The sequence below is a fragment of the Sphaerodactylus townsendi genome, linkage group LG02, assembly GCF_021028975.2.
Source record: "Sphaerodactylus townsendi isolate TG3544 linkage group LG02, MPM_Stown_v2.3, whole genome shotgun sequence".
In the NCBI taxonomy this organism is placed as follows: domain Eukaryota; kingdom Metazoa; phylum Chordata; class Lepidosauria; order Squamata; family Sphaerodactylidae; genus Sphaerodactylus; species Sphaerodactylus townsendi.
This window is the reverse complement of record NC_059426.1, coordinates 162,155,153-162,182,305: the sequence shown is the minus strand read 5'-3', so window position 1 is coordinate 162,182,305 and position 27,153 is coordinate 162,155,153. Positions and strand designations below refer to the sequence as shown.

Below are 27,153 nucleotides of genomic sequence, written 5' to 3'. Positions count from 1 at the left end.
CTCACTCCCATTGGCAAATGGGAATCGCTCGCTGGCTGCTAGGGAGGAAGAACCCAGGAAGATACCTGATCCCGGGTTAGATGGAATGCTTCATTGGGAAAGTTCTGCTTTTTTTTTTTTTTTTTACAGGGGAAGGTATTCCACAGCCTCCCCAACAATATTTGGAGCCCACCCTGTACTTGACATACTTTGGTTACTGTTCTAAAAATAGACCATGACAGAAAGGCTGAAAGGTGAAGTCAAACATTTTACAATCATTTGTGCATAGGAATTTGTTCATAGTTTTTTTTAGTCCGGCCCTCCAACAGTCTGAGGGACAGTGAACTGGCCCCCTGTTTAAAAAGTTTGGGGACCCCTGCCCTAGGGTCTTGCCATGTGCTTCCGGGGGCGTCCAAGAGACTGTAGCACCAAACAACTTTTGCTTATGCTTGCTTTGTTTAGAGTTTAGTAGTAATAGTTCCTCTCCCTAGCCAGACAACACCTGGACCTTACCTGGGTGCCAACCTTAGAGAAATTAGACAGCCTGAGAACACTTTCGCTTTCGGGAAACCGTTATAGGAAGAAGGTACACAGCGGAGGATATAGGCTGCTGCTTAGTGGAAACTGTTAGATCCAGCGACAACCCCATGGAGTTACTCTGATGCAATAAATGGATTTCAGTGAACCTGAGTCAGATGATGGAAAGGAGGACAAGCAGCACAACACCTATCCACTGTAATGACATATCATGATGCTGCAGCCCTGACATGGATCAAAGAATGGATTACTTTGGAAAATGAGGAACTCCTTAATTTAGAAGGGTTCAACAAAATATCGGGCTGGCATGAATATTTATGGCCCAATATTAAAGGTAATTTGACACAATTTAAAGACCATATAATAAGGAGAGCTTTAATAACAATCTGGGAAAGATATAAATACAACTTTTACAGCAAAATTCCACACTGGGTATCAAGGACAGAGAGTTGTCAAAGTGTTCAAAATGCACATAATAAACCATGGCTAACCTACAAAGAAATATTACTATGGAATAATCAAGAAACACAACTTAAAATTAGAGAAAATATTAAGATAGGGAGAAGCAGGAATGCCATTGGTTTTACATATGACCAGATAAGACAACAGCTGATAATAGACAAAAAATACATGGAAATAAACAAGCAAAATACTGAGCTAGACACAATATTGATGGATGATAAAAATAAAAAAAATAACCAGACTATATAAACTCCTTATATTACTACAAACAGAGAAAGAAAATGTGAAGGAAGTTATGATTAGTTGGGCAAAAGATTTCAAACATGATATACAGTATCAAGACTGGGAGGAATCTTTTAAAATATTATTATTATTATTATTATTATTATTATTTATTAGGTTTATAAACCGCCCTCCCCCGAAGGGCTCAGGGCGGTGAACAGTATAAAGAGCACCATCAATTAAAATACAATGTAATATAAATAAGGATGGCCCGTATAAAAAATAAACCTTACTCTGTGCTAAAATGCAGCATTAATATTCTTTAAAGTCAGATGGCGCCTAAATATCATTCCTACAGGAGTCAGCAGAGTGGGTTTTTTTATAGGTCTCTCGCAAAAAGGAACAAGAAGGGAGGGAGGGAGGGGCCCCTATCAATCCGCTAGTCTCCCCAAAGGCCCGGTGGAACAGCTCAGTCGCTCTGCAGGCCCACGGGAACTCAGCAACCCCGCGAGGGCCCGGACAGCTGGAGAGGTAGAGCTGCTCCACCAGGCTGGGGCCAGAGCTGTGCTGCCCTGGCCCGGGTGGAGGCCAGTCATGATCATGGAGGGGCCAGGGATCAACAGCAGATTTTCGGTCTTCTGCCTAACGCAGGAGACCGGGTTCGGGACATATGGGGTCAGACGGTCCCGTAGGTAGCCGAGGCCCCAGAAAAAATGCCGTGAAGCAAGGCCTTAAAGGTTAACACCAGCACCTTGAAATGATTCGTGACATTCAATTGGCAAATCCAGTGCAAGCGGGCGAAAGCATGGGTGTAATATGCTCTCCCACATGGCACTCTCCACAAGCATGCATGCCGCTGCATTCTGGACCATCTTTAATCTCCGAATCAGACGCGAAGGGAAGGCCTGGCGAGCGAAGTGCTGCAATAGTCCAACCTGGAGGTGACCGCTGCATGGGACCTACAGTGGCCAAGCTCAGCGCTGGAGAGGAAGGGAGCCAGCCACCGGGCCTGTCGAAGATGGTAAAACGCTGACCCGGGTTATATGGCGCCACCTGGGTCTCCATTGAAAGAGACGCAATCCCAGGTGGACCCCCCAGGTCGCGACAGAGGGGGGGCTGGTGCCAATAAAGCCCCCTCCCACACCGTGGCTGGGCTGGAAATTCCCAACCTTCCCTAACGCCTCAGCCAGAGGATCTCCGGCTTCGACATGGAATTTAGTTTCAGCCTGCTCTGTTTCAACCTGAACTGTAGCCACGGCCTCCAAACAATGCTGGAGAGCCGCGAGAAGCGGCGCAAGCCCTCCATCAGTCAACAGAAATGAGCTGAGTGTCATCGGCATATTGGTGACATCGCCAGCCTAAAGCCTCTCGCACCAACTGAGCAAGGTCGCGATATAGATGTTAGCAATAATAGCTGGGACAACAGCGCTCCCTGAGGCACCCCAAGCATCGAAAGTGATGCACCTCCTCGGGACGCTTTTGGTCCCCTACACCGACACTTGCCAAGGCCCGTCCCGGAGAAACGAGTAAGTAATCCCATTCAAGCGACAGTGCCCTCGCACTCCGGAAACGGCACAGGCGGTGGGTCAAAAGGTCGTGGATTCACCACATCAAACGCTGCGGTTAGATTCTAGCAAAACCAGCAGCGCCGATCCGCCTTTGGTCTAGTTGTAAGCGGAGCAAATCTGTGACGGCGACGATGAACAGTCTCCGTCCCACATGCCCAGCACGGAAACCGGATTGGAAGGGATCAAAAGTCGATGTATACTCCAGGAAACCCCGAAGCTGCTCCAACTTCAAGCTGGCAATTACCTTCCCCAGAAACGAAAGATTCAAACGGGCGGTAATTGGCCAGATCACCAGGATCTAAACGATGGTCTCTTTCAAGAGGCGGACCACTGCCTCCCTTCAACCCACCAGGTGGGGAAAACCCTTGCTCAAGGGAGCTATTGACTGATACTCTTACACAGGTGGGGGTCGTGAGGGCCCACGCCTGGCACGCTTTTAATCAAGCCAGGAGGGGCACGGATCCAGAGGACACAGGTAGTAGGGTCTAACAGCAGCCAGGGGCTCCTGTCAACAGCTAAGCTTCCGGGAGAGCAGGGAGAACTCCGGGCACAAACAAGGGCCAAGGAAGATCTGCAAGGGAGCCTCCAGCCCACTTATTGTCTCTAAGGTGGGGGGTAGGTTGTGGCTGAGCCACTATTACGACTTTTATCTGCAAAAAAGCCCATAAACGACTAACAGCTAGCCAGCCACTTGACAGTTTGTGGACCCCTCGGACAATGAGGTCAAGGACTCTAATAATGCTAAACAATTGTACTGGGCGAGAGCTAGCAGACGCGAGAGAGGAGGAGAAGAAGACTCTCTTCGCCTCCCTTCGGCCGCCATCTCATAGGCTTTCATAAACACCCCCTATAACGATGTTCGCGGTAGCTTCGCCGCGAGCTTTCCTCCACACCTCGCTCTAGTCGCCTAAGTTCCCCGGCTTCATAATGCGTATTCCTCGGTATACCAGGGAGCCAGCCACGAAAGCAGCGAGGACGCCAGTAATCATGGCATCGGAAAGGCGGGAGTTCCAGCCTTCCACTAGCCCATCGAGGGCGCCGGGAGGGTTCAGAGTCCCGCAGAGCATTCAGGAATCCAATAGGATCCATAAGTCTCCGCGGGCGGACAAAAATACGTCCGTCGCCTAGACAGGGTTGTTGCGGCATGTCTATCCGAACCTTCAGGGCATAATGGTCAGACCATGGCACTCTATCAATAGAGGACATGACCATTATTACTGGAACATTATTACACATGTGGTGGACTTGTCCTGAAATCACAAAATTCTGGAAAGAAATACACATAACAATGAAAAAGATAACAAAAGTATCATTTGAACTAACTCCAGAAATATATCTTTTAGGATTAGGAATAAAGAAAATTCCGGACCTTAATATTGACTTATTTTTATATATATCTACAGCTGCAAGGATGCGGATAGCCAAAGTATGGAAGAATGAAGCTTCACCAACAAAAGAAGAATGGATGACCCAAGTTATAGAATACCTAAATATGGACAGACTATCGACGAGATTGAAAGAACTCCCACAAGAAAAGTTTTTGAAAACTTGGGGAAAGCTAATTATATATCTAGAAAAGAGTTCAAAGGATACAAGATGATTGAAGAATATATAATATGAAACGGTTTACAAAAATTATAGTTTTGCAATAAGTTAATCTGCAAAAAAAGTTATATTATGAAATAAATTGTATACCTTTATTAAGGGAAAAATAAATATGGATTCAGTCACTTAACAGGGGAAGTCCAAAGCAATAAGTATTGGGCAGTTACATCACAATAAAAGGGATAAAATCATGATTATGGGATATTGAAAGGGCCTAGATAAAAAGAGAAATTTATTTAAATTACCAAAGAATAGTAAAGTAACTGATTTGATTTAGATGTACTGAATTATGTGTTATTGTTATGGGTAGTTGGGGTAGGATAGATTATGTTTGGGTAACTGTAAATGTGGGTCATTTGTTACGTGTTAATATTTGTTGATGTCTTATGTGTTTCAATGGCTTCATGTATGTTTTATGTTCAATGTGTTTTTTAAAGAAGGAAATTAATAAAAAGTATTATGGAAAAAAAAAACACCTATCCACTGTAGCTTTGTTTTTCTCAGCCAGCTTTGAGACTTAAACAGAAACTATATGTCAGAAGCAGCATACCCCAGAACATTCATTGTTGGAGGGGGGCAATAATGAAAGATGGCTGCATTCATGCCCTGCCTGCAGGCTTCCCAGAAGCACTTGGACAGTCACGGTCGCAAAACAGAACCCTAGACTAGATAAACCTTTAGTTTGATCCAGCATAGGAGCAAGCAAAGTAAAGGGGCCCATCCTCTTTTCTGTGATTCCTTTCCTGGTCGATGGTGCTAAATGTATGTTGAGACCATCCAGCATCCACCTCTGTTGATCAAGTTCACCTAGACAACACAATCAGACGTTATGAGAACTTGCTTTTAAAAAGTGCTCAGCAATGGGTCCTACTAGCTTTTCCACTGAAAGGGGACCATTAGAAAGGGCTATGGCAGGGGTCACGAGATCCATATGGACAAAAGTGATATGAGGAAAGGGAAGTAAGGAGGGAAACTGAGTGAGATCAAGCAGAAAAGCTGGTGGGATCCAAATCCAAGGTCTCATCTAGACAACCTCTTCTAGTTCTTCACTGAAATTTAGAACATCTGCATCTTTTGCCTGGTCCTGAAAAAAAAAAGATTTCGTCCCTGTGGCCCTTGGAAAGCAGCCTACCATAAACTTGAAGATTTGCTGGTGGGATTCAAAGCAGATACATGGGGGTTCCATGCAAATTTCCCACTCAGTCACCGACCAGATCCAAATCTGCACCAGCTTCAGAAAAGTTTAACAGTGCAGTGAAGCTGCTAAGAATGTCAGACTAGGACAGGGGTCTGCAACCTGTGGCTCTCCAGATGTTCATGGACTACAATTCCCATCAGCCTCTGCCAGCATGGCCAATTGGCAGGGGCTGATGGGAATTGTAGTCCATGAACATCTGGAGAGCCACAGGTTGCAGACCTCTGGACTAGGATCTGGGAGACCAAGATGCACATCCTCATTCTGCCATGACGTTTGACAAACAACCTTGGCCCGCTAGTCATATTATCTCAGCCTCATCTACCCGGTTGCTGGGAGGACAAAATCAGGGGATGGGGACCTTCCAAACTCCGTGGAAGAAAGGTAAAGATGTATTAGACAGATAAGAAGGTTGAGTGGTAGTCCCTCATTTGCCTTCTAACTATCTACTGGAACTCATCAAGTTCCCCATCAAAATTTTATCTTGTTGCTTCTTTATCTTGTTGCTGTTTTAAGTTAAAACTTTGTTAAGATGGCAGAATGTGGTTCAATTTTCTATTAAAGAATACAGCAGGCACAATTGGAAAGAATAGGAAGAGAAATTTCGTACCTGAATGCTTCCTTTTTATAGAAGTAAAGATTCAACTGTGTGACCCAGCCTCTTCCAAGCTTGATGTTACTATGAAGAGAATTAGCTTCTCCGTAGCACAGAGTTCCTATCTTACCCTTTTTTCTTTTTTTCTCTCTCTCTCCCTATTGGGCTGGAATTCTGGCTCACATGGCTTTGCAGTTTATCATGACTAATTATTCCCATCTAACAAGGAAGGAAAGCAGCCTGTCACTTACATAACAGCATAGTCATATTGCTTATAGTACTCCAAGCTAGATTTTTATCTTCTCTATTAGCCTATGTCACAAGCCAACTTCACACAGAGACACAGGCAAAAAAATTACAAGGCCGTACTCGCAGAAAGTCCTCCTGAAAATTGTGTTTAAGTCGGGAGCCATAAAAAATAGAAATAGACTGGAGCCCAAATTGATAGTGTAGGCCTAAATTGAGAGTGATGGTAAAATGATGGTGTCTAGAGACAGAAATACATGAAGAAGCAGGCATAGTAGAACAGCTCCCTCTCTCAAAATAAATCCTTGCTGGAATGAAATAGAGCCCATAGGAAATTACAAGCCATCCTATCCTACTGTGTACTCTGGACGGCTGAATTTCCACCCAGCAGGCATAACACAGGGGCTGCCTAAAAGGCCAGGCCTGGTCTTCTTGGCACTTGGGTCGCTGTATTGGTGTACACTAGAAGAGCTAGATTCAAGTAGAAGAGCTAGGTTCAAGACCAACAAAGTATTTGGGGTATAAGTGGCCAGCCAAAGGGGATCTCTAAGCTGCTACTGGGCGCAAATACAGCTCTTAAATTGACTCCCTAACGGCTTAACCAATTTTTTAGTCTTGATAGTTTGTTGTACTATAAAACTTGCTCACTGTTCCGCTTCTAGGGTGGAGTAATCAGTCATGACTTCAAATGTATACTTTCCAAGTCTGGCAAAAGATCTAAGAGAATATTGTGTTTCAGTCCTGTTGACGTTAAGCAAGTACACATGTCATCTGCACTGGGATTGGGGGGGGGGGGCAATCTCCACCTTTTTTAAAAAAAGGGAAAAACTGGGCAGGAGCTTAAGGAATTATACCCTCGTGCATTTTTTCCTGGAAAGCTAAGAGGGCCACTGCTTACAAGCTACTTGAGAGGATCTTTCAGCAAGTGCCTTGGTTCTTCAACTCCTCCCCCACAATAAAAAGACACCAATGATTTCACAGGATCTAATGACACGGGCACTATACTTACAAAGTCCTTACAACAAGATGTCCATTTTATTATAGAGCTCTCCTATCTTTGAGAGGGTCTAATTTTTGAGAGCAATCAATACTATTAGAACAGAGTTGCCTCTTCCCCAACCCTAGAGCTTCTTTGCCATCCACTCACTGTCTATCGCCTGAGTAGACAATACCTATTATTAGCAATAGGTATAATAGGTATTATTATTAGCAATAGGTTTAATTATTGCTATTATTGCTATTATTATTATTATTAATTTGATTTAATATACCGCCCTATCCCCGAAGGGCTCAGGGCAGTGTACAACATAAAAACATCATATATAAAATCATCACAGTACTATTATCATAAATACAGTTAAAAACAGCAATTATTTCCTAATACAGCGTCCCACGAAACCCTTGCTTAAACCCTCCCAAGAAAAAATAGTGGGTCCTGATGATGTTAGGGACCCATATGGAGCAGAAGGTATTAGCAATAGGTATAATAGGTATTATTATTAGCAATAGGTATAATTATTGCTATTATTGCTATTTATTGCTATTATTATTGCTATTTATTGCTATTATTAGCAATAGGTATAATAGGTATTATTATTAGCAATAGGTATAATTATTGCAATTATTGCTAATTATTGCTATTATTAGCAATAGGTATAATAGGTATTATTAACAATAACAATACCTATTATTAGCAGTGATCAGCAATAAAGCAATACAAAGATTAACCCACAGATGTATGAGCTCAGTGCAATGATATTTATTTATTTCTCGAACTCATAACCTGCCTTTTCCCGTCAAGACGGGCTCACGAGTGGCTCACGACTGTAGATTCTACAATAAAATCAAAATTATATCATTTGCCCTGAACTCTTAAAATTGCGTTCCACAGCACTGAGGATTGGGTTTAAGACCATCCCATTATTACAGCAATGGTTGTTTTCTTCTGAAGAAAATTTCAACATCCGCACTGCGTGGTAACATCAAGTGACAATCAGCATGAAGTTAGACTAGAGCAGACCTGCCATACTGGGGAGCAAGGCGCCTTTGAAAGCCCCGCAGAAGCCGGTTGCCTTGGCTAGAGGCTTATGCGGCCCCATGGAAAAAATAATTGCTCACCCCTGGACTAGAGCATCCACTTTATAAGCCAATGCAGAAATTATCTTTCTGGGATACAAAGTCACAAGGCTGCATAGTCTTCCCCAGTCTCCTTCTAGAGAATGACATACACTCTCCTTCCTTCACGCTGATAAGTACAAATAAACATTATATTGGTACTAACATTAGGTCAGTGCTGCAGTTAATAAAGATGGCTGTAATTAAGATGAAACCCTGGACCCTGGTTAGCCTTAACACACAGCCCACTCTTTTCTTAACTGTGAAACCAAGGTTAAGCAATGGAAAACCTTCCGCACAATCCTGCCCAAACACAGAAGACATCAGATAGAACCAGGATACAAGGAAGGGCCTTTGTAATCAGTGTTAGGCCCCTTCCACACATGCAGAATAACGCACTTTCAATCTACTTTCACAGTTGACTGCAAGTGGATTTTGCTATTCCGCACAGTAAAATCCAGTTGCACAGTGCATTGAAAGTGGATTGAAAGTGGATTATTCTGCATGTGGGGAAGGGGCCTTAGAGATGAAGCATCAAGTACCTGAGGCCTGCTCCAGTTATGCAAAGGAATATGGTGCACCTTGTATCAAGTAACTAAACAGTATACTAGAAATCTGTATTTTACCCAGCCACTTTTTCAAAAAGCTTCTTTTGAGTTCAGGTCGACTAGTCAAACTTGCTTACTAGAATATCTGCAAGCTACTCCCTGCAGACCAGCTTATTTCTGGAGAGAACATAAGAAGAGCCCTGCTTGGATCAGACCGGTGGTCCATCTAGTCCAGCTCCCAGTCCACTCCCTGTAGAGGGCCAACAACAGGGCACAGAGGCCTCTGGCACTGGTATTCAGATGTATACTGCCTCTGAAAGCAAAGGTTCCCTTTAGTCACAATGGCTAGTAGCCACTGATAGACCTATTAGAGAGGAATCTAGAAGTTAGAAAACACATTATTGATACACACACTATAATTAAACTGTTTTAAGTGTGGAGAACGCACACATACTATGTGGTAGGTTTTCAGGGCTTCCAGAGCAGCCGTAGAAAGTAAATTCAGAATACACATGAGCAACATTTCAACTCAAGTTTTCACAGGTGTGCAATTCCGGAGAGTCAGTACAGAATATTTTTTTATGGTGCAGCGGTAGCTAAAGCAATATTGCATCTTTCACAAATAGGCTATAAGAGTGAACTTTAACCATAGATTTCCTTCATGGTTTAGTCTTTGCCAACTGAAAATATTTTTTTATAACCTAGTGACAGGTTAACTGGTGACATCTCAACAGATGTCACTTCGGCAAGTTCTCAAGTTCTTTGTTTGAAATAATCTAAAGGAGTTCTGCCCGGCAGTTCTACTGTGCCAACTCCCCATGCTAAAAATCCCTCTGGTTTGCATACAGCCAAATTGTGCTGATCTAAGAATTGAGCCTGATCAGGAAGTAAAAACACAACTGGGGAAACATCCGCAGGAGAAGTGGTCAGTAGCCCACTCCCCACACCATCTCCCCCTGGAGTTGCCCCCAACAACAGCCTCACAAGAAAAAAAACACATAGCTGAGAATTCCATTTTCCTCTGTGCTTGAAAGTTTTGAAATTACCATTTCCAAAAATTACACTTTTCATCAAAGATTCTGAGGCAGTTTACATACGGATTGTTGAAACTCGCCAATAATAGGAACAGTCTGTTGAAAACTTCAAAAACACTGCTCAGCTAGAACAATTAGTAGACATCAAAAACAATGAAGGCCAACCAACAGCAACCCCCCCCCCACCCCCCAACAAAATCCGAGCACAACAGTAAAAGTCAAACATAAATTTGGGTACATGTCTACCTAGTGATAGAAGGTAGCCAGGCAAACAGCTGGGGGGAGGGAATTCCAAAAATGACTCCACCATACTAGAGGCCCCATCTCTGGAAGTCAACCACCTAACTCAAAGAGAGGGACAGAGAAATGCCTCTGAAGTAGATCTTAGTAGCATCTTTAAAATAGCCAGTAAAAAACCTTTTTAAAAAACAACAGAATTGGATATGAGGATTATTTCCAAGCTGGTATAACAGACTGGGAATATGAAGTTCCTCGAGCATATCAGAGCTGTGGGGCAGAATGGTGTAAGATGATTGTTTGAATACCCATTTAAGGATACTATTTAAGGACACACACACACACAATTAGTTCTTCTTTGAGCATGCACTTCCAGACTCCTCAACTGTTACAGCAAAACAGTAGACCATAGGTGTCAAACTCACGCCCCTCCAGATGTTATGGACTACAGTTCCCATCATCCCCTGCCAGCATCATGCTGGAGGGCTGCGAATTTGACACCTATGCAGTAGACCATTCATTTGGGTGCAAGGAGGGAAAGTCCTTCCCCTGCCTGCAGCACCACTCCCAAGTGTGAAAGTGGTGAAAAGCTACCCCTCCCAATCAGCTTCCTTGCACAGTTCGCCCTGATCACAGCCAAGATCCCTGAGCTAATAATAAGGTCTTAATCACAGGGATTTTCAAGCTTTGCACACAGCCAAAACACACAAAACCAAAGTTGAAAAGGAAAAACAACAAGTTTGAAGACATGCCCCGCAGCCCACTCGAAGGAGGAGGGTCCCCCATACTCACTGAAGAGTTCATGGGCAGAGACCACTAGCCACATTTTCAGCAAGCCAAGCTCCCAAGAGGTACACAGTTTACAAAGTGGCCCAGTTTGTCTTTATTTCTAATTGTTATCTGTCCTGGAAGCCCTCTAGGCACAGATACCTCAGTTTGCACAATGACTGGTAAGGAACAGGCCAAAGACAATGCAGTATTTCTTTGGAGGGTACGCCCATCTTCCTTCTTTCTATCATGCACTGGTCCAGTTTGGCTGTGGGTTGCAGCTGCTGTGAGACCAAAGCCATTTTAATTGCTTGAGTTTGTGCATTAAAAGAGTTGTGGGGAGGGCGTTGTAAGCTATCTAGAGCACAAGAGGGGTGTGAAAGCAATAACATTGTCTTGTTTAAGAGAAGCAAAACCAAAATGGCCCTAGAAGCAAAATTCAATGCTAAGTTTGTTTTTTTCAGAGAGGCTTCATTCCCCTCCATCTCCATTTCTGTTCTGGGGGAGGCATTATTAAATTCAGTCTTTAATGGCATATTATTCACATGTTGGTAGTTTTATCTTTCAGCCAATTGAACTCTTTCCTATAGCATACGGCAAGGTTTTTTTAAGGAGGCATTTTTTTCTAAAGGGGCCACGGCTGTCGTTTAATGTAACTGATCCAGAGCGTGCTTATATAAAGGGAACAGTTTACCACACCTCTTGTATTGGTGGTAGACAGTGCCGGCAAGTTGCAACTGACTTATGGTGACCCCAGAAGGCTTTCGAGGCAAGAGACGTTCAGGGGTGGTCTGCCATTGCTTACTCCCTTGGACTTCCTTGGTGGTTTAACATCCAAGTACGAATCAGGGCCGACCCTGCTCAGTTTGCAAGATCAGGCTAGCCTGGCCAATCCAGGTCAGGGCGCTTGCTGTTTCACCGTGCCTCTCTTCAATGCCCAGTCTTCTGCTTTTGCAATCTCGTTTCCACACTGCTCATTGCAAGTCTCACTGTTACTTGTTTGCATCCTTATCTAATCTGTTAAACTGGTCCTATTGCATTGTTTCTCAGATGTCTTGCGCTGTTTGACGGCATTGCTTTTGTATTTTGTAATCTGCCTCGAGTCTCAGCAAGAGAGGTGGATTATAAAGTAAGTGAGGCAAGCAAATGAATAACAGTCTGAGTGCCTGTGATGAATCCACAGGGTTCACATGATGCTCACACCTTTTTCTCTCTTTCTCACAATACTAAAAACCAGGGGGCATACATTGAAAATGCTGGGCGGAAGAATTAGGATTAATAAAAGGAAACACTTCTTCACGCAACACGTGATTGGTGTTTGGAATATGCTGCCACAGGAGGTGGTGATGGCCACTAACCTGGATAGCTTTAAAAGGGGCTTGGACAGATTTATGGAGGAGAAGTCGATCTATGGCTACCAATCTTGATCCTCCTTAATCTGAGATTGCAAATGCCTTAGCAGACCAGGTGCTTGGGAGCAGCAGCAGCAGCAGCAGGCCATTGCTTTCACATCCTGCATGTGAGCTCCCAAAGGCAGCTGGTGGGCCACTGCGAGTAGCAGAGTGCTGGAGTAGATGGACTCTGGTCTGATCCAGCAGGCTAGTTCTTATGTTCTTAAACTATGATCAGGTTTCTTTTCTTGCTTATAGCTTACTGGCAGATATCGCTAGTAAATGCTGTGGACTAACTGGTCAGTGTTTCGCAAGGACGGTTTAAATGTAATCTCCTGTCGGCAGAACTAGATGCTCTTCACTTTCTGTATCAGCAGAGGACTAAATGACCTAATATCCTACACACAGCAAGACGTTGCATAAAAATGGTAAACGCTCAACAGTTGCTCAGATGACCAAACCCACAGCTGAGCTGTGGCTTCACTCTGCACCTTAGATAGGCCTGAAAAGAGACAGAAGATAAGCCAATTGATGGCAAAACTGTTCCCAGAAAGATAAAAGATAACAGCTTTTAATTCAATTGCCTTTTGTTCAAACGAACATGTAAATTCCTCTTCTCTCACCCCTTTAAAAAGAAAAAGAGGAAAGTTTCCCCAGAAGGGGAGAAATCCCATTTAATTATTTCATGCTTTCTGGTTCTTCAGCTGCACCCTCCCTGTATTACCATTAAGGTGTGAGCATCATGTGAAACCTTTCCAGCGGCTTAGATCTTAAATCATGTTTCCATCTGTGTAACAGTAATTCTGCCAACTGCAGAAAATGAAGAGTTGGTTTATAGGCCCCACTTTTTCTCTACCCTCAAGGAGTCTCAAAGCAGCTTACAACTGCCTTCCCCTCCCCACAAAGGACACCTTGAGAGGTAGGTGGGGCTGAGAGTTCAGGGGAAACTGTGACTAGCCCAAGGTCACCCAGCAGGCTTCACGCAGAGGAGTGAGGAAAAAACCCTGTCCTGCAGATTAGGCTCTGCCGCTCACACGGAGGAGCAGGAAATTAAACCTAGTTCTCCAGATTACAGACTACATGAACGTTTACAGTGGGAGGCAGGAATCAGTGAAAATCATTCTTTTCATGCGAAGAACTAAAGCATGACCCTTTACCTGAGAGTAAGCTTGGTTGCTGGCAATGGGGCTTGCTTCCGAGTAAACCCTCCTAGGGTCATGATTCACCTGCTGGAAGAGTTGCTTCAAAGCAAAGCCACCAACTACCACCAAGATTACTCCTGAGTAACGCACGCCTCGGAGCCAACCTTTTTTCTAAACTGAAACCTCAGTATTCAGGTTAAATTGCTGTGTTGGCACTTTGCGATAAATAAGTGGGTTTTGGGTTGCAATTTGGGCACTCGGTCTCAAAAAGGTTCTCTATCACTGTTCTACTGCAAGGATATCCAACTCTGGCACTTCAGATGTTCATGTACTACAATTCTCATCAGCCCCAGCAGCATGGCCAATTGGCAATGCTCTAATCACTTTGCTCTAACCACTATGTCACATTGACATTCCCATGTGGGGGTACAAAGAGACCACTGGAGAAGAGACCACTGAACTATCAATTCAGTTCAATTTCTTTCTTGGTCCATCCTTTTTAAAGTAATTTTTAAATCTGTACTTCAAAATCAAAATCCAAAACACACACAAAGACAAAAATTCACTAAATTATAAAGTACTTATTTCATAGAAATGTCCAGCTTCTTCTGCACTGAATATTCACCTTTAAACCCTAAACTTTCAGCACCTGGCCACAAAGCAACAAAATAAAATTAACTCTTTCTTTTCTTTAAGTCTTTCTTTTCTCTATTGGATCTTATTTTAACAATCATTAACCTTCAAAACCACTAGCCACAGATTTATTTTTTCTGCATGTGTTCACATACTCTGTCAAGGGTTTCCAGTTTCCATGTACTTAAGTTCTTTTCTTTCAGAAGCAAAATTAATGTAGCCACCTCAACCAGCCTTTACCCACACTTTTTATATTGTAGGCATAGCTGAAGTTTTCTGTATAATATTCTTGCTGCTGCTTTCATATATAAAAACAAAGTTGAATGTTTTCTTTCCAGAGATCTGTCCATAAGTCGCAAAAAATAAGCCTCCGGTTCCATTTCTACACTACTCTTTAAACTTTTTTGGACTATTGCACGTATAGACCTCAAACTTCCTTAACTTTTGCACAAGTTCACCATAAGTGATAAAAAAGGTCTCCTCTTCCTGTTCACATTTCCAACACTTCTTTAAACACTTCTTTAAAACACTTTTGTCAGTTTTTCTAGAGTCCTATATCAATGATACAGCATTTTGCAAAAGTTCTCTTTCAAATTAAAACTTAATGCCCATTTAAGCCCCTCTGACCACTAATCAAATTTAATAAATACGGTCTTAGACCAGCAGTATAACTTCAATACAATACAAAAGGAGAGAACGTAACCACCACATGCACATACATACTATTAAAACATTAATCCAACTGACTATGAAGTTAACAAAGTATGAAAGCAACCACAATAAAGTAACTACGCCCCTTTATGACGAGACACTTGCCCGCGTATTTATCATGACACTGCGGGGGGTTTTGGCAAGCAGATAAACAGAATTTTGCCACAGCATGGGAGATATTGGGGTCCTTATCCTCGAGCAAAACTTTGGCCAGTAAAAGATTTGTATTAGTTGTGTTCTCCCATTGTTCAAATTGCTCCATCCTAAGGCTCAGGTGAAAAAAAAAAATCACATTGATAGTACACGTCTAGGTTGCACTCCCAAACACGGATATATAATTCACCAACACTACAAACACCTACTCGTTGCCCCAACCTCACAAAGGTTCAACAAGGGTGAGAAAGGAATATAGTCACTATATCCTTCTTTGCAACTTCCTGCTTCTTTCATTTCTGAACACATGAAGCTACCGTACAATGATCTGGTTTGTCAAGTATTGTCTGCTCCAGGGGTCTGCAACCTGTGGCTCTCCAGATGTTCATGAACTACAATTCCCATCAGCCCCTGCCAGCATGGCCAGAAGCTCTCCAGGGTCCCAGGCAGAGGTCTTTCCCATCACCTTTGACCTGGTCCTTTTAACAGGAGATGCCAAGAATTGAACCTGGAGCCTTCTGCAGGTCATGCAGATGTTCCACTGCTCAGGCACGGCCCTTCTTTGGAGGTAGTACCTCAGCTCGAGAAATCTCTCGCACAACTATGTACCTAGCCTTCACTTCCTGCTAGAACATTTTCCCTTAAAACAAACAGAGATACCTTGTGTGTTCAATACATTACAGGCTTCCAAAATTTCAGCCACTTGACATTTTTCATAGCCAGAATTTGATAGTTGTAGTTTCTTGGGCAAATGTCAGCTATTTCCTGCGAGAACATTCCGGACTATGCTAATGCCCCAAGGGACCCAGGTCACTTATTTATTTATTTACAACCTGCCTTTCTGAAGACCATATTCAAGGTTGCTTACAGAATACATCAAAATATAATAATCCAATAATAATCTAATAATATCCAATACAGTAAAATCACACAATACTGTAAAAAAATACAATAAAATGCACCCCTAAACCTAAATTACTAAAAAACAACCCAGAGTTTAACATTAACCCCACATGAACTTACTGAATGTAATGTATTGTCGAAGGCTTTCATGGCCGGATTCAACTGGTTGTGGTGGGTTTTCCAGGCTGTGTGGCTGTGGTCTGGTAGATCTTGTTCCTAACATCTAGACACAGTGTGTAACAGACTTCTCTCTGTGATACACATCTGACGATGCCAGCCACAGATGCAGGCGAAACATTAGGAACAAGATCTATCAGCCTCACAGCCCGGAAAACCCACCACAACCACTTACTGAATGTACCTCGCCAAGAAAGCCGTACAGAGCTTCCAAATAAGTTATTCAAGCTCAGGTCTACCATGACTGCTTTTAGGGACGTGAAAAAAATAATACACTTCTAAAAGAGCCAGAGCGCATCAAACTAAGATCTAGGTGTTGCAGGTTCAGATTTTCACCAGGTGGTCTTAAATCAGTCTAATCTACTTCACGTTGTTGCTGTCAGGATAAAACAGAAGGAGGGAGAACTATGCTGGAAGCCACCATTCTCCCTATTTGGAAGAGGGGGGAAAAACCCCAAAAATATAAACAGCTAGCCAATTCAAAGAGCCTTTAGCTATCTCACTTCATCTAGAGAAAGATCAGTATGTTTTTTTTCCTTTTATCCTCTTCCCTCTCAAGCAAATCAACATGCTTTCAGATCCAGTGGCAAAAAAACGGCACACCATGAAAACACAGTAGAAACAAACAGTATACGATAAAGAAGAAAGGAAAAGCCAGCAGAAAGTGGAAGTGAAAATACATTTTTTTCCTGGAAGAACAGGTGCTGTTTCCAAGAGGAAGCAAATCCAAACAAGCGTTAGCCTCTTCAGACCGAAAGATTATGTGGGCATGCCCTCCACCCCAGCAAAGTAGCTGCCGAATGACAGGCTAGATAACAGTGTATCTGTACAGAAGTTAAGCCCCCAGGAAACCTACTGTCCAGGAGCTCTATTGGTATTCAATTAGCAAATTTACAGTTTGGAATGAGAACCGCAGAGCAATTAAGGAAACAAGCCAGACTTGGCGTAACACAGGGATTCTCACGCACTGTCTCGCAGCTAGAATACTTTGAACCGTTTCAAAAGTGATAGCCTTCAATCTTAATCAGACTGAAGACTGAACTGCAAAAAAGGGCCTACATTTTAAATGTCATTTATATGCCACTTTTCCCACCCCCACCCCCAACAAAATCCGTAGATACCCAAAGGTTTGGGGAAACGGTTACAAAGATCCTCATGATTCATTATTTGATCGCAATACTTACCTGCTCACTAGCAGTGGGCAGGCTACGTTCATTGAAACAAATGGGCTTAGACTGAGGTAACTCTGCAATAATACTGCACTGATAGTCTGTGCTTCTTCACAAAGGGACACCTAAGTACAATACAGTTCATTCAGCATCATTAATGCAATGTACAATCCAGCCCACTTCATGATTTCATTATTTCCTTTACATCCTGCCTTTCCCCTCAGTGGGGATCCAAAAGCAGCCCGCTTTGGCCTCCACTCCTCCACTTTATCCTCCTAAGAATCCTGTGAAGTACATCAGGTGAAACATTTGTGACTGGCCCAAGATTCCCCTATTAATTTCCACAGCAGAGCAGGGATTCGAATCTGGGTCTCCCAGATCTTGACCAACACTCTAACCACAGCAGCTCTCTAGAATTTGTTAATGGTAGTACATTGCTCATTACCTGCACACTGAATATTAATGTGTTCTATTGTCCTCGCAATACTATTTTCATCCTGTATATATCTGGACTCAGCGTAAGAAAAGTTCCAGTCTACTGCACCTTTTGCACTGGGTGGGCTTTGAATCCCACTATTTGTGGAGTTGGTTTTTTTCCTCCTCAATTTCTCCTCTACCATTTTACTTTGATTAACTAGCCAATTGACTAGCATCTGACTAACTAGCCAATTAGAAGGGCAACCCAGAAGCCTCTCCATTTTTATTACAACCAACATGGCTGCCTGAGTGGAGGGGGGCTTAAAGTGCAATTAGGGAAGACAACATTTCCCCTTTTAAAGGACATGCAAATTTACCCTACCCCACGCCTTATATCAGCTTTCAGCTGCCACTTCTTTAAACCAGATATCCAAGTTAGCACACGTTCAAATTCCATAGCCAGGCCCTAAGAGGCCACACACTCACACGGCGTCTAAAACATGGCAGGCCCAGAGGGCACAACCCTGACTTAACAGGTCCTCAGGTGGGCCAAGAACCCTTCCTATGACACAATCCCATACCCTGAAAACAAACTACCCTCCTCACCACCTGGTTCTCTCCCTTTCTGATGTCAGAACAAAAGTAGAGCTGCCAGTTGGGAAATAGCTGGATATGGTAGGAGTCAGGTCTGAGGAGAACAGGGGGACCTGAAAGGGGTATAATGTCAAAGACTCTACTCTTCAAAACAATCATTTTCTCCAGGGCAATTGATCACTTGCTTGGAGATCAGTTGTAATAGCAGGAGATCTCGTACCATTACCTGAAGATTTGCAACCTTAATCAAAACATGGTATTCATGCTGGCAGGGAATGATGGGAACTTTAGTCCATAACATCTGGAGGGACGGGACTTTGACACCTTTGAAGGAAGGATACTGTTTGCGTAAACAGCCAGTATGATGCAGTGGTTAGAGTGCCAGACTAGAATCTTAGGCAGTGGTTCTCAACCTGGAGCGTTTGGGAATACAGGGAAAAAATTACATGATGGAGGAACTAGCAGTAGTAGTTTGTGCTAGTCTGTTCAACGAATGTTATTGAGTATTCTGGGAGATTGAAGGTTTTCCCACTGGTTTTAGTATTTCTGGTTTTAATGTTTGTTTTGTGCCCATTGATTCTCCTGCATAACAACGATTAAGATATGCCAGTGTCAATGGTAGCAAAACATTGCAAACAGAGAAACAAATTTATTTTAAGATTATTGTTAATACAGCGTTAATTAAGTGTGCTATGGCTTGGTTAGTTATGAGGACAGTACTAGTGTTATCGGAGCTCTGATGCAGAAGGCATTTTTACTTGGCTTAGTACACTTTGATAAGAGTTCAGTAGATATAGTAGAGTTGGGTCCTTTCCCAGCTGACAGCTCTATACATTTAATAATAATCGTCTGAATTATACATGCTTAAGGGAAACCATCTGAGAACAAAGTCACCATTTGTCGAATGATACATGAGTACATTCCCTTTCTGTCCTAAGGAAGAACTGTTACAAAATACCAACTGGGTGTCTCAGTCTCCTTGCAAGTGGTTTTCTTTTTTATTCATAATAAATTTTACTGAACCACAATACATATAGGGAGGTTCCAAACAGGACAACAGCAGAACACAAAAACTTAATAAAAACATAACCTCCCTAACATCCAAAACTAATAAACCCTCTAAAAACAACTAAGCAAATAAGCCTCCTATAAACTGCTTTCAATCCCATTATTGGGCCATTTATTTGTAACATATAAGTTTGAAATAACAGTAACTGTATTAATTACAAACATTTTGCTAATACAGGGGCACAGTTTTAAAGAAATGGGTTACCAAGAGGTACATGAGTGAAAAAAGGGTTCGGAACCACTCAGTGGTGGGATCCAAAAATTTTAATAACAGGTTCCAATGGTGGTGGGATTCAAACAGTGGCGCCGCCGCACACACGCACCTCCAGTCCCTATTGGGCAGGGAGGTTGCTTTAGTAACCCCTTCTCGGCACTCAGAAAAAATTAGTAACCACTTCTAGAGAAGTGGTGAGAACTGGTTGGATCCCACCTCTGGAACCACTGCTCTAGGAGACTAAGATGCAAATCCCCAATCTGTCATGAAAGCTGATGGGGTGACCTTGGCCAGCCACACTTTCTCATCCCAACCGACCTCGCAGGGTTGTTTTGAGGATAAAATGGAGAAGAGGAAAATGATGTAAGCTATGATGGGTCCCCATTGGGGATAAAAGTGACATACGGATTAAGTCGGGGTGTCCAAATCTGGCGCTTCAGCTGTTCCTGGACTACGATTCCCATCAGCCCATGACCATGCCAGCAGGGGCTGATGGGAATTGTAGTCCAGGAACAGCTGAAGCGCCAGAGTTGGACACCCTTGATGAAGTAAATGAAGAAAAAATAATATACAAGGACTTTCTGCAGGGGACACCTGCAGTAAATCCAGGTGGGCTAATTCTGGGATTCCAGAAGGTGCAAATGGCTGCTGAGATAGCTGCTGAGGACTGTAGGAGTTGGGAAAGAATTTCCAACTGGGTCGTGACAAAGGGCTTCAACCCATCCTGGCTTGATTGACTTCTGGATGGCTTGGACACGGCAGGGAGCTGACAGCGGCCTGACTTCCAATGGTCACTATCATTATTACCACTATCCTGCAATACCCTTTCTCGTCGGCTGTTCCAAAACATCTGGAAGCAGTCGAGACCTCAGGGGTTACTATCAAGAAAGCAAATCTAGAGAAGCCGCAATTCAGAAGAGAGGAAGAGTTTGGATTTATATCCCCCCTTTCTCTCCTGCAGGAGACTCAAAGGGGCTTACAATCTCCTTGCCCTTCCCCCCTCACAACAAACACCCTGTGAGGTAGGTGGGGCTGAGAGAGCTCCGTAGAACTGTGACTAGCCCAAGGTCACCCAGCTGGCATGTGTGGGAGTGTACAGGCTAATCCAGTGGTGGCGAACCTTTGGCACTCCAGATGTTATGGACTACAATTCCCATCAGCCCCTGCCAGCATGGCCAATTGGCCCCATGCCAACCTCTACCCCACACTAGATCTCCAATAGTAGGCCCATGCCAGGTTTTGCTATAGAATCGCCCCACCTCTGCTGGGTAAATGCCCTCTCATGGAGGCATTTCTGCTCTCAGTTTTCTTGGGTTTCGGTTTTCCTCGTCCATTCACATGTGCTTTCTTTCTTCCTTCCTTCGCAGTTCACAACCCGGGTGGTCTCCTGCTGTCCTGCCCAGTTACCAACCAAAAATGGTGGAAAGAAGGAGAGTCTGCAGGGATTCCACGTTATCCTGGAAGATACCATTCTTTTCCCAGAGGGTGGAGGGCAGGTACTGCCTGTCTCTCTCAATCCAGCGAGACATTCTAATCTACACCTTTTACTTTGTTACTTCAGATTCAATGTTAAAGCTGTTCCCTTCGGGCAGGAAAGTTGGCAGAGCTGTGCTGTTTGGTCTTAAAGTCACATCTCGCGGCTGAAAAACTTTTCTTTTGCTTATTTGCATGCCATAAAATGGTAACATGTTCCAAAGGCTCTGGAATGGCATTTGAACTCTTCTGAAAAATAATCTGCTGCCTACAATTCATGTTATTTCTGACTGAAGTTACTTGGAAGGATTTGAAGTGGCTTGTAAAACTCCTGTATATAATCATGCACAGCAACTTCCCGGGTTAAACAGAGTTTGGTTTATTACAGTGGTGGTTGCCTGTTTGTAGTGGTTTTGCTGGGTTGTCTGCTAAAGATCCCTTTTTGAGGCATGCTACGTCCCTGTCCCCGTCAGTCAGTGGACTCTGTGGCATGTATCTTTTGCAATGCCCTTATGTGTTCCAACCGAGGCTAAAATGGATTGTAGTGTGATTTAATATGTGGTCCATGTTTTCTTGAGCAAATTTAGAGCAAAAGGCTCAGTTCCTGTTAGAGGACTCTGACCTATTTTGTTGCTCGTTTCTTAGGAGCAGCAGTGGCATAGGAGGTTAAGAGCTCGTGTATCTAGGGGGGGGGGGGGGGTGGGGGGGGGGGGGGGTGGGGGGGGGGGGGTGGTGGGGGGGGGGGTGGGTGGGGGGGGGGGGGGGTGGGTGGGAGGGGGGGTGGGGGGGGGGGGGGGAGGGTGGGGGGGGGGGGGGGGGGGATGGGGGGTGGGGGGGGGGGGGGGGGGGGGGGGGGGGGGGTGGGGGGGGTGGGGGGTGGGGGGGGGGGGGGGTGGGGGGGGGGGGGGGTGGGGGGGGGGGGGGGTGGGGGGGGGGGGGGTTGGGGGGGGGGGGGGGTTGGGGGGGGGGGGGGGGGTGGGGGGGGGGGGGGGCGGGGGTGGGGGGGGGGGGTGGGGGGGGGGGGGGTGGGGGGGGGGGGGGGGGGGGGTGGGGGGGCTGTTGGGGCGGCAAGGGGGGGGTGGGGGGGGGGGGGGGGGGGCTAATCTGAATTCCCCAGATAAGCCTCCACAGCTCAGGCGGCAGAGATGGGAATCAAACCCGGTTCCTCCAGATTAGATACACGAGCTCTTAACCTCCCACGCCACTATGAGAAAAGTACTCTGGGGGCAGCTGTAATGCACACAATCAAATTTGTTTTCTCTAAGCAAGGAAAAAATCTAGGAGACAAAAATAGCCCCCCCCCTCATTTAACTTTACCTCTAATCTAGCTTCACCCCTATATCTAGTCCTGCACTATAACCCTGACAACAAACTGGCTCTCAAGTGGAATTCTACTGGAGTCATCTTATAAACAACTTTATCTCTTCTTGCACCCCATGCCTAAATAAAGGATTGTGATTTCTATAATCCTTCATAACTTGGGACCTGCATATTTGAAGGGCTGTCTCCTTCCCAATTCCCTGTGTGACATCCGGCGCTATCCCATCACTTAGGGCAGTCCGTCTAGCACTGATCATGGTGGTCTTTTCCACTGTAGCCCCCAACTCTGTGGAATGAGTTCTCTGAAAAGGTGAGAGGAGCCCCCTCCTTGAACATCTTCAGGAGGGCTTTTGAAGCGTTTTGAATGGCAGGCATCTTTTAGGGAGTGGAGGAATTTTGAGCTTGCTATTTTATCTCTGGTTTTCAGACCAGCAGCAAATTTGTAGACACCTGAGAAACAAAACTAGGGATTCTTCCCCAGTCAATTGGATATAATGCTTCCTTACTGCTTCAGGGAGAGGCTAAAACAATACGCTTTTTTATTTTTTTTTTCTACGGGAATTGCTGACATTCAAGAACAAAAATACTTCTGGGAAAGATTCATTCGGCATTCCTGACATTTGTGTGAGTTAAGCAATACCTCAGTGTCAGGTTGTGCAGAGCAATCTGACAGTTCTTTCTTCCAATTAGAACAGAACTTCATTACAAGGAGGGTGGGATGAAAATAAAACTTCAAGGATAAAAGGTGGCACACGTGCTTCCATCGACAGGAGCTCTAACGAACAGATGTACGTGAAGTGGAACTTCAGGTCCCGCCTTTAAAACAGGCGTATAGCCCTACCTCCCTTCTAAAATAGGAAAAGAAGAGAGTGAAATCCACAATTGTCTACATGAGGTCTTTTGCATTTGGGTAACAGGATTCACTGGAACAGGGCCAAATTAATAACCTGCAAGCCAATGGGAAAGCGTCAAGTATTTCATTTACTCAAGCATTTCATTTTCAACCATCAGATTCTCCAACGATGTAACAGAACATCTGAATTTCTAATCAGACTTCAGGAGTCAGCGTGGTGTAGTGCTTTAAGTGTTAGACCAGGAGCTGGAGAACCTGGGGACAAATTCCCACTGGCAGAATGGAAGCTTGTTGGGTGACCTTGGGCCAATCACACCCTCTTGGCCCTGACCCTGCCTAACATCTGAATGAAAGACCTCTAAGGTATACCAAAGGCATGAAACGGAGCCAGGCAATAGTAAACCATTTCCAAATGTCTCTTGTCTCGAAAACCTCACAGGGTCACCATAAGTTAGATGTGATACTGCGGACAGTTTAAAAAAAAGCTTTAAAATAGGGACGAGTTTCTCATATGTTATACCAACACAAAGGATTTACTTAAATAATGACCATACATGGTTCAAGTCACAGGACTGCCCCACCTAAACTTTGGAGCATATGCTAGCTGACTACATTATGGGAGCCATCTGCACTTGGCAGTCACATGAATCCATACTGGATGGGAGATCAGAATGCGGATTAACTCCTGGGAACCATGTGGCAAGTAAATACATCCCAGGCCTGTTCTACTCAGTTTCCACTTACAGAAGTTACTGGCACAGTGGAAAGAAGACATCTCTCATGCAACGAGAACTGGATTGTACCTTCATCCATAACCATACACCAATTTACATACTCAGTTTGATTTAAAGACTTGATGTTCTCTCCTGACCTAAAGAGAGCTCTGGGAAGGACCAAGGTTCTCTTAAAGATTTCTGCACCCACCTTTAACAGCATATCCCAAGCCCACAGCAAAGCCACAATGCAGTTCAAAGTGCCTCAAACAGCTTTATTTGTTTGTACTGTAGATATAGTCCAACCAGTTAATTGGGGCATGAGTAGACACCAACCACAACCCACTCCATCACAATGGAGCTTACAAATTGACTGACCCTTTGGAGGCAAGATCCTATTTTAGGCAATGCTGCTAAGAAGGCTGGACCACTAAGTGCACAAAACACAGCAGTGGGGAGCAAAGAATTTTAGAAACAGAGAGTGCCCCTTACTTAAGAAGGGTCACTTCACCCAAAAGAAGTTCCCTGCATAGAAGTTAACCGCGGGAATTCCCTTTTTGTGTGAGTTATACTATCCACATACATAACCCTTATTTTGCCATGTGTACATAAAACAGGAAATCATTTCCCCATACACACACAGATACGGCAAACAGATGTGCATACATTTATCATACGATCAGTGACAAGTTGGATTCGTTCAGCATATATGGAGACATATATGGCTAGCGTGCATCGGTGATAGGCCGGGGAGGTGAGGAAAAAGCAGACATATAACTATCCTGTTATGCTCAAAAATATAGACTCCACATGTTGCTCTGCACTATAGTTTCCATTTATGGAGCATTTTATTTCCCATGAGGCACAACTGCTCAGCAGCTTTTACCACAATACAAATTTTATATTTGATAACTGCTTCTAGGGGGAGGGTTGGACGAAACAGCAAGTTACCGAAGACTTCACGCCCACCCAGACCTTTCCCACATGGCATCTACAACCCTAGGTGCTCTCTGACTTCAAAGTAGTCACTAAGAGGTGCTTATGAATAAGGAGCAGGTTTCTGGGGAGTTTGTAGTCAGAGAGAAGATTTAAACTGCACACTTCCTGGGAGTGATGCTTCAGCAGTTCTACACAACACTAGAGTACAATCAGACAAGCAGCAGCTAGGAGGAGTTGGGGGAAGAAAGGAAGATTCCACAGGAGGGAACAGTTCAGGGTCAGACTATGGAAATGATGTGCGTTGCAAGCATATGAAGGAGCAATTCTTCTTCTGGTGTTAAAACAAAAGAGTCAAAAAACCGAGGATCCTACTAAGTTAGCCACACGCAAAAGTCAGCTGTATCGTTACGACTAGAAGGCAGTGGAGAATTTTGCTTAAAAACCACCATGTCATTGAACTGCACTGATAAACAAATAAGAATTCTCATATTTCGAAAGTGAGGGAGCGAACCCCGTCAGAAAAACCCAAACTGCCAGGCATAGCTCCCTCACATACAAACAGACCACAGGTTTTTAGTTCTCCTACAGTAGAACTTGGATTCCTTTGTTCACTCAGTTTCCATTTTAAATAAAGCCTACCGAAAACTCACTCAAGCACACGGAATACCGAGCACATGGAGCAGTCTGTTCCCCCCACCTCACACATCCCCGCAACTAAAGTAACAGTTGATTTCAATAAATCCATCCATCCTGAGATAGCAAGAACGCAAGTCTTCTGTTAATGCCACTTCCAACCCTCACACCAGACATGCGAGCCACAAGAAAAGAGAATTCTAAACCTCTCTCCACTGACTGACTTGCTCCTGCTGGTCTAATCCTGGCTTCCTGTTTTGCCACCCAGTCAACCAAGTCCCCCCCTGGAATGACTTTATTATTATTATTATTATCATCGTTATTAATCGGTTCTCCTTCAACCCCCCCCCCCTTTACACGCTCGTCGCCCTAAATTTTGTCATGAGGGCTAGAGGAAGAGGTGGGGCAACCCAGTCCTCCCAGCGCCATTCAAAAAATCCAATTAGATAAACCACTAATTCTTTTAAGTAATTTGATTTAGGTCAATTGCATCTAAAATAATTGATTTTGAGAGGGTGGTGGGGCGGGGAAAGAGGAGGAGTCCGAGGGAGTAGGCTGGCACTGATTTTCATAAAGGGACAGTGTCTCTTTCCCCCTATGCCAGTGTGAATATGAATATAGTAGCCACACCTGAAAGTAGGGGAAGGGGGGGGGGGAGAGAAAGAGAATCATCCTGACTCTTCGACTAGATGGTGTCGCCCAGGTCTACTTCTCTCCTTGCCACCAACACCCTCCAAACACAACTCACGTTGGGAGAATGAACAAGAGAGACCAAAAAAAAATAATGTACTTTTAATGAGATTTCACAGAGGGAAGTAAAACCTAAGAATCTTCCCCCACCCTCCACCCCCGCCAGCATGGTGGCACATTTCCCAAATACATTTCCGGTCCCAATGCCAAACAACCCGCCCCGCCCCCAACCCTGGGTGGTATTATTTCCCCAAAGTGTGTGTGTGTGGGGGGGGACACAAGTTGGGGGGAGGGGGCAAAGATGTCCCCTACTCGCTTCTTGAAAATTACCTTCCCCCCACCCACGTGACTAAAAATATAACATACACGCAGGGAAAAAAGGGCTCCGACCTTCCCCCACCCCTTCCCAAAACTCGCCACTTCAGTCTTGAGGACGCGATTTAAAAAAAAAAAACTGCAACCCCATGCATAATTACACGGGAGTAAACTCCACTGAACTTGGTGGGACTTACTTCCGAGTAAACAGTCATGGGGTCGGCCTGGGCGCCAGTTTCTCCCAGAGGGCACGAGAGGCTGAAACCGGAGGGTGGCCCAGGCTGGCACAGCCGAGGCTCTTCGGAAAGAGAAGTCCCTGCAAGACTGCATTTCTTCTTTCGAGGTGTTTTGTGTGTGCTTTTTTTTTTCTTTTTAAGTAGACTTACCAGGATCAAAGTCGGGCACGACTGCTTGATACTGGGCTCCCACTCTCATGCCGCCTCCTCCTGGAAAAAAAATAATAGCAATAATGATGATGATGATAACGGGGGGTTCTTTTAGAGTCCTGTGCAATCCTTCGCAAGGAAAAGCTTG

At 44.3% G+C, this 27,153-nt stretch overlaps 1 protein-coding gene across 2 annotated transcripts in view; it reads right to left on the bottom strand.

Annotated features, from left to right (window-relative positions):
* Nucleotides 1–27,153, bottom strand: part of RCOR1 (REST corepressor 1) — a 205,193-nt gene that overhangs the window by 177,490 nt on the left and 550 nt on the right. For both annotated transcript variants that reach the window (XM_048485455.1, XM_048485456.1), the window contains exon 2: nt 27,006–27,065. In XM_048485455.1, the coding sequence (XP_048341412.1) occupies nt 27,006–27,065 (60 nt within the window). The remainder of the gene's footprint in view (nt 1–27,005; nt 27,066–27,153) is intronic.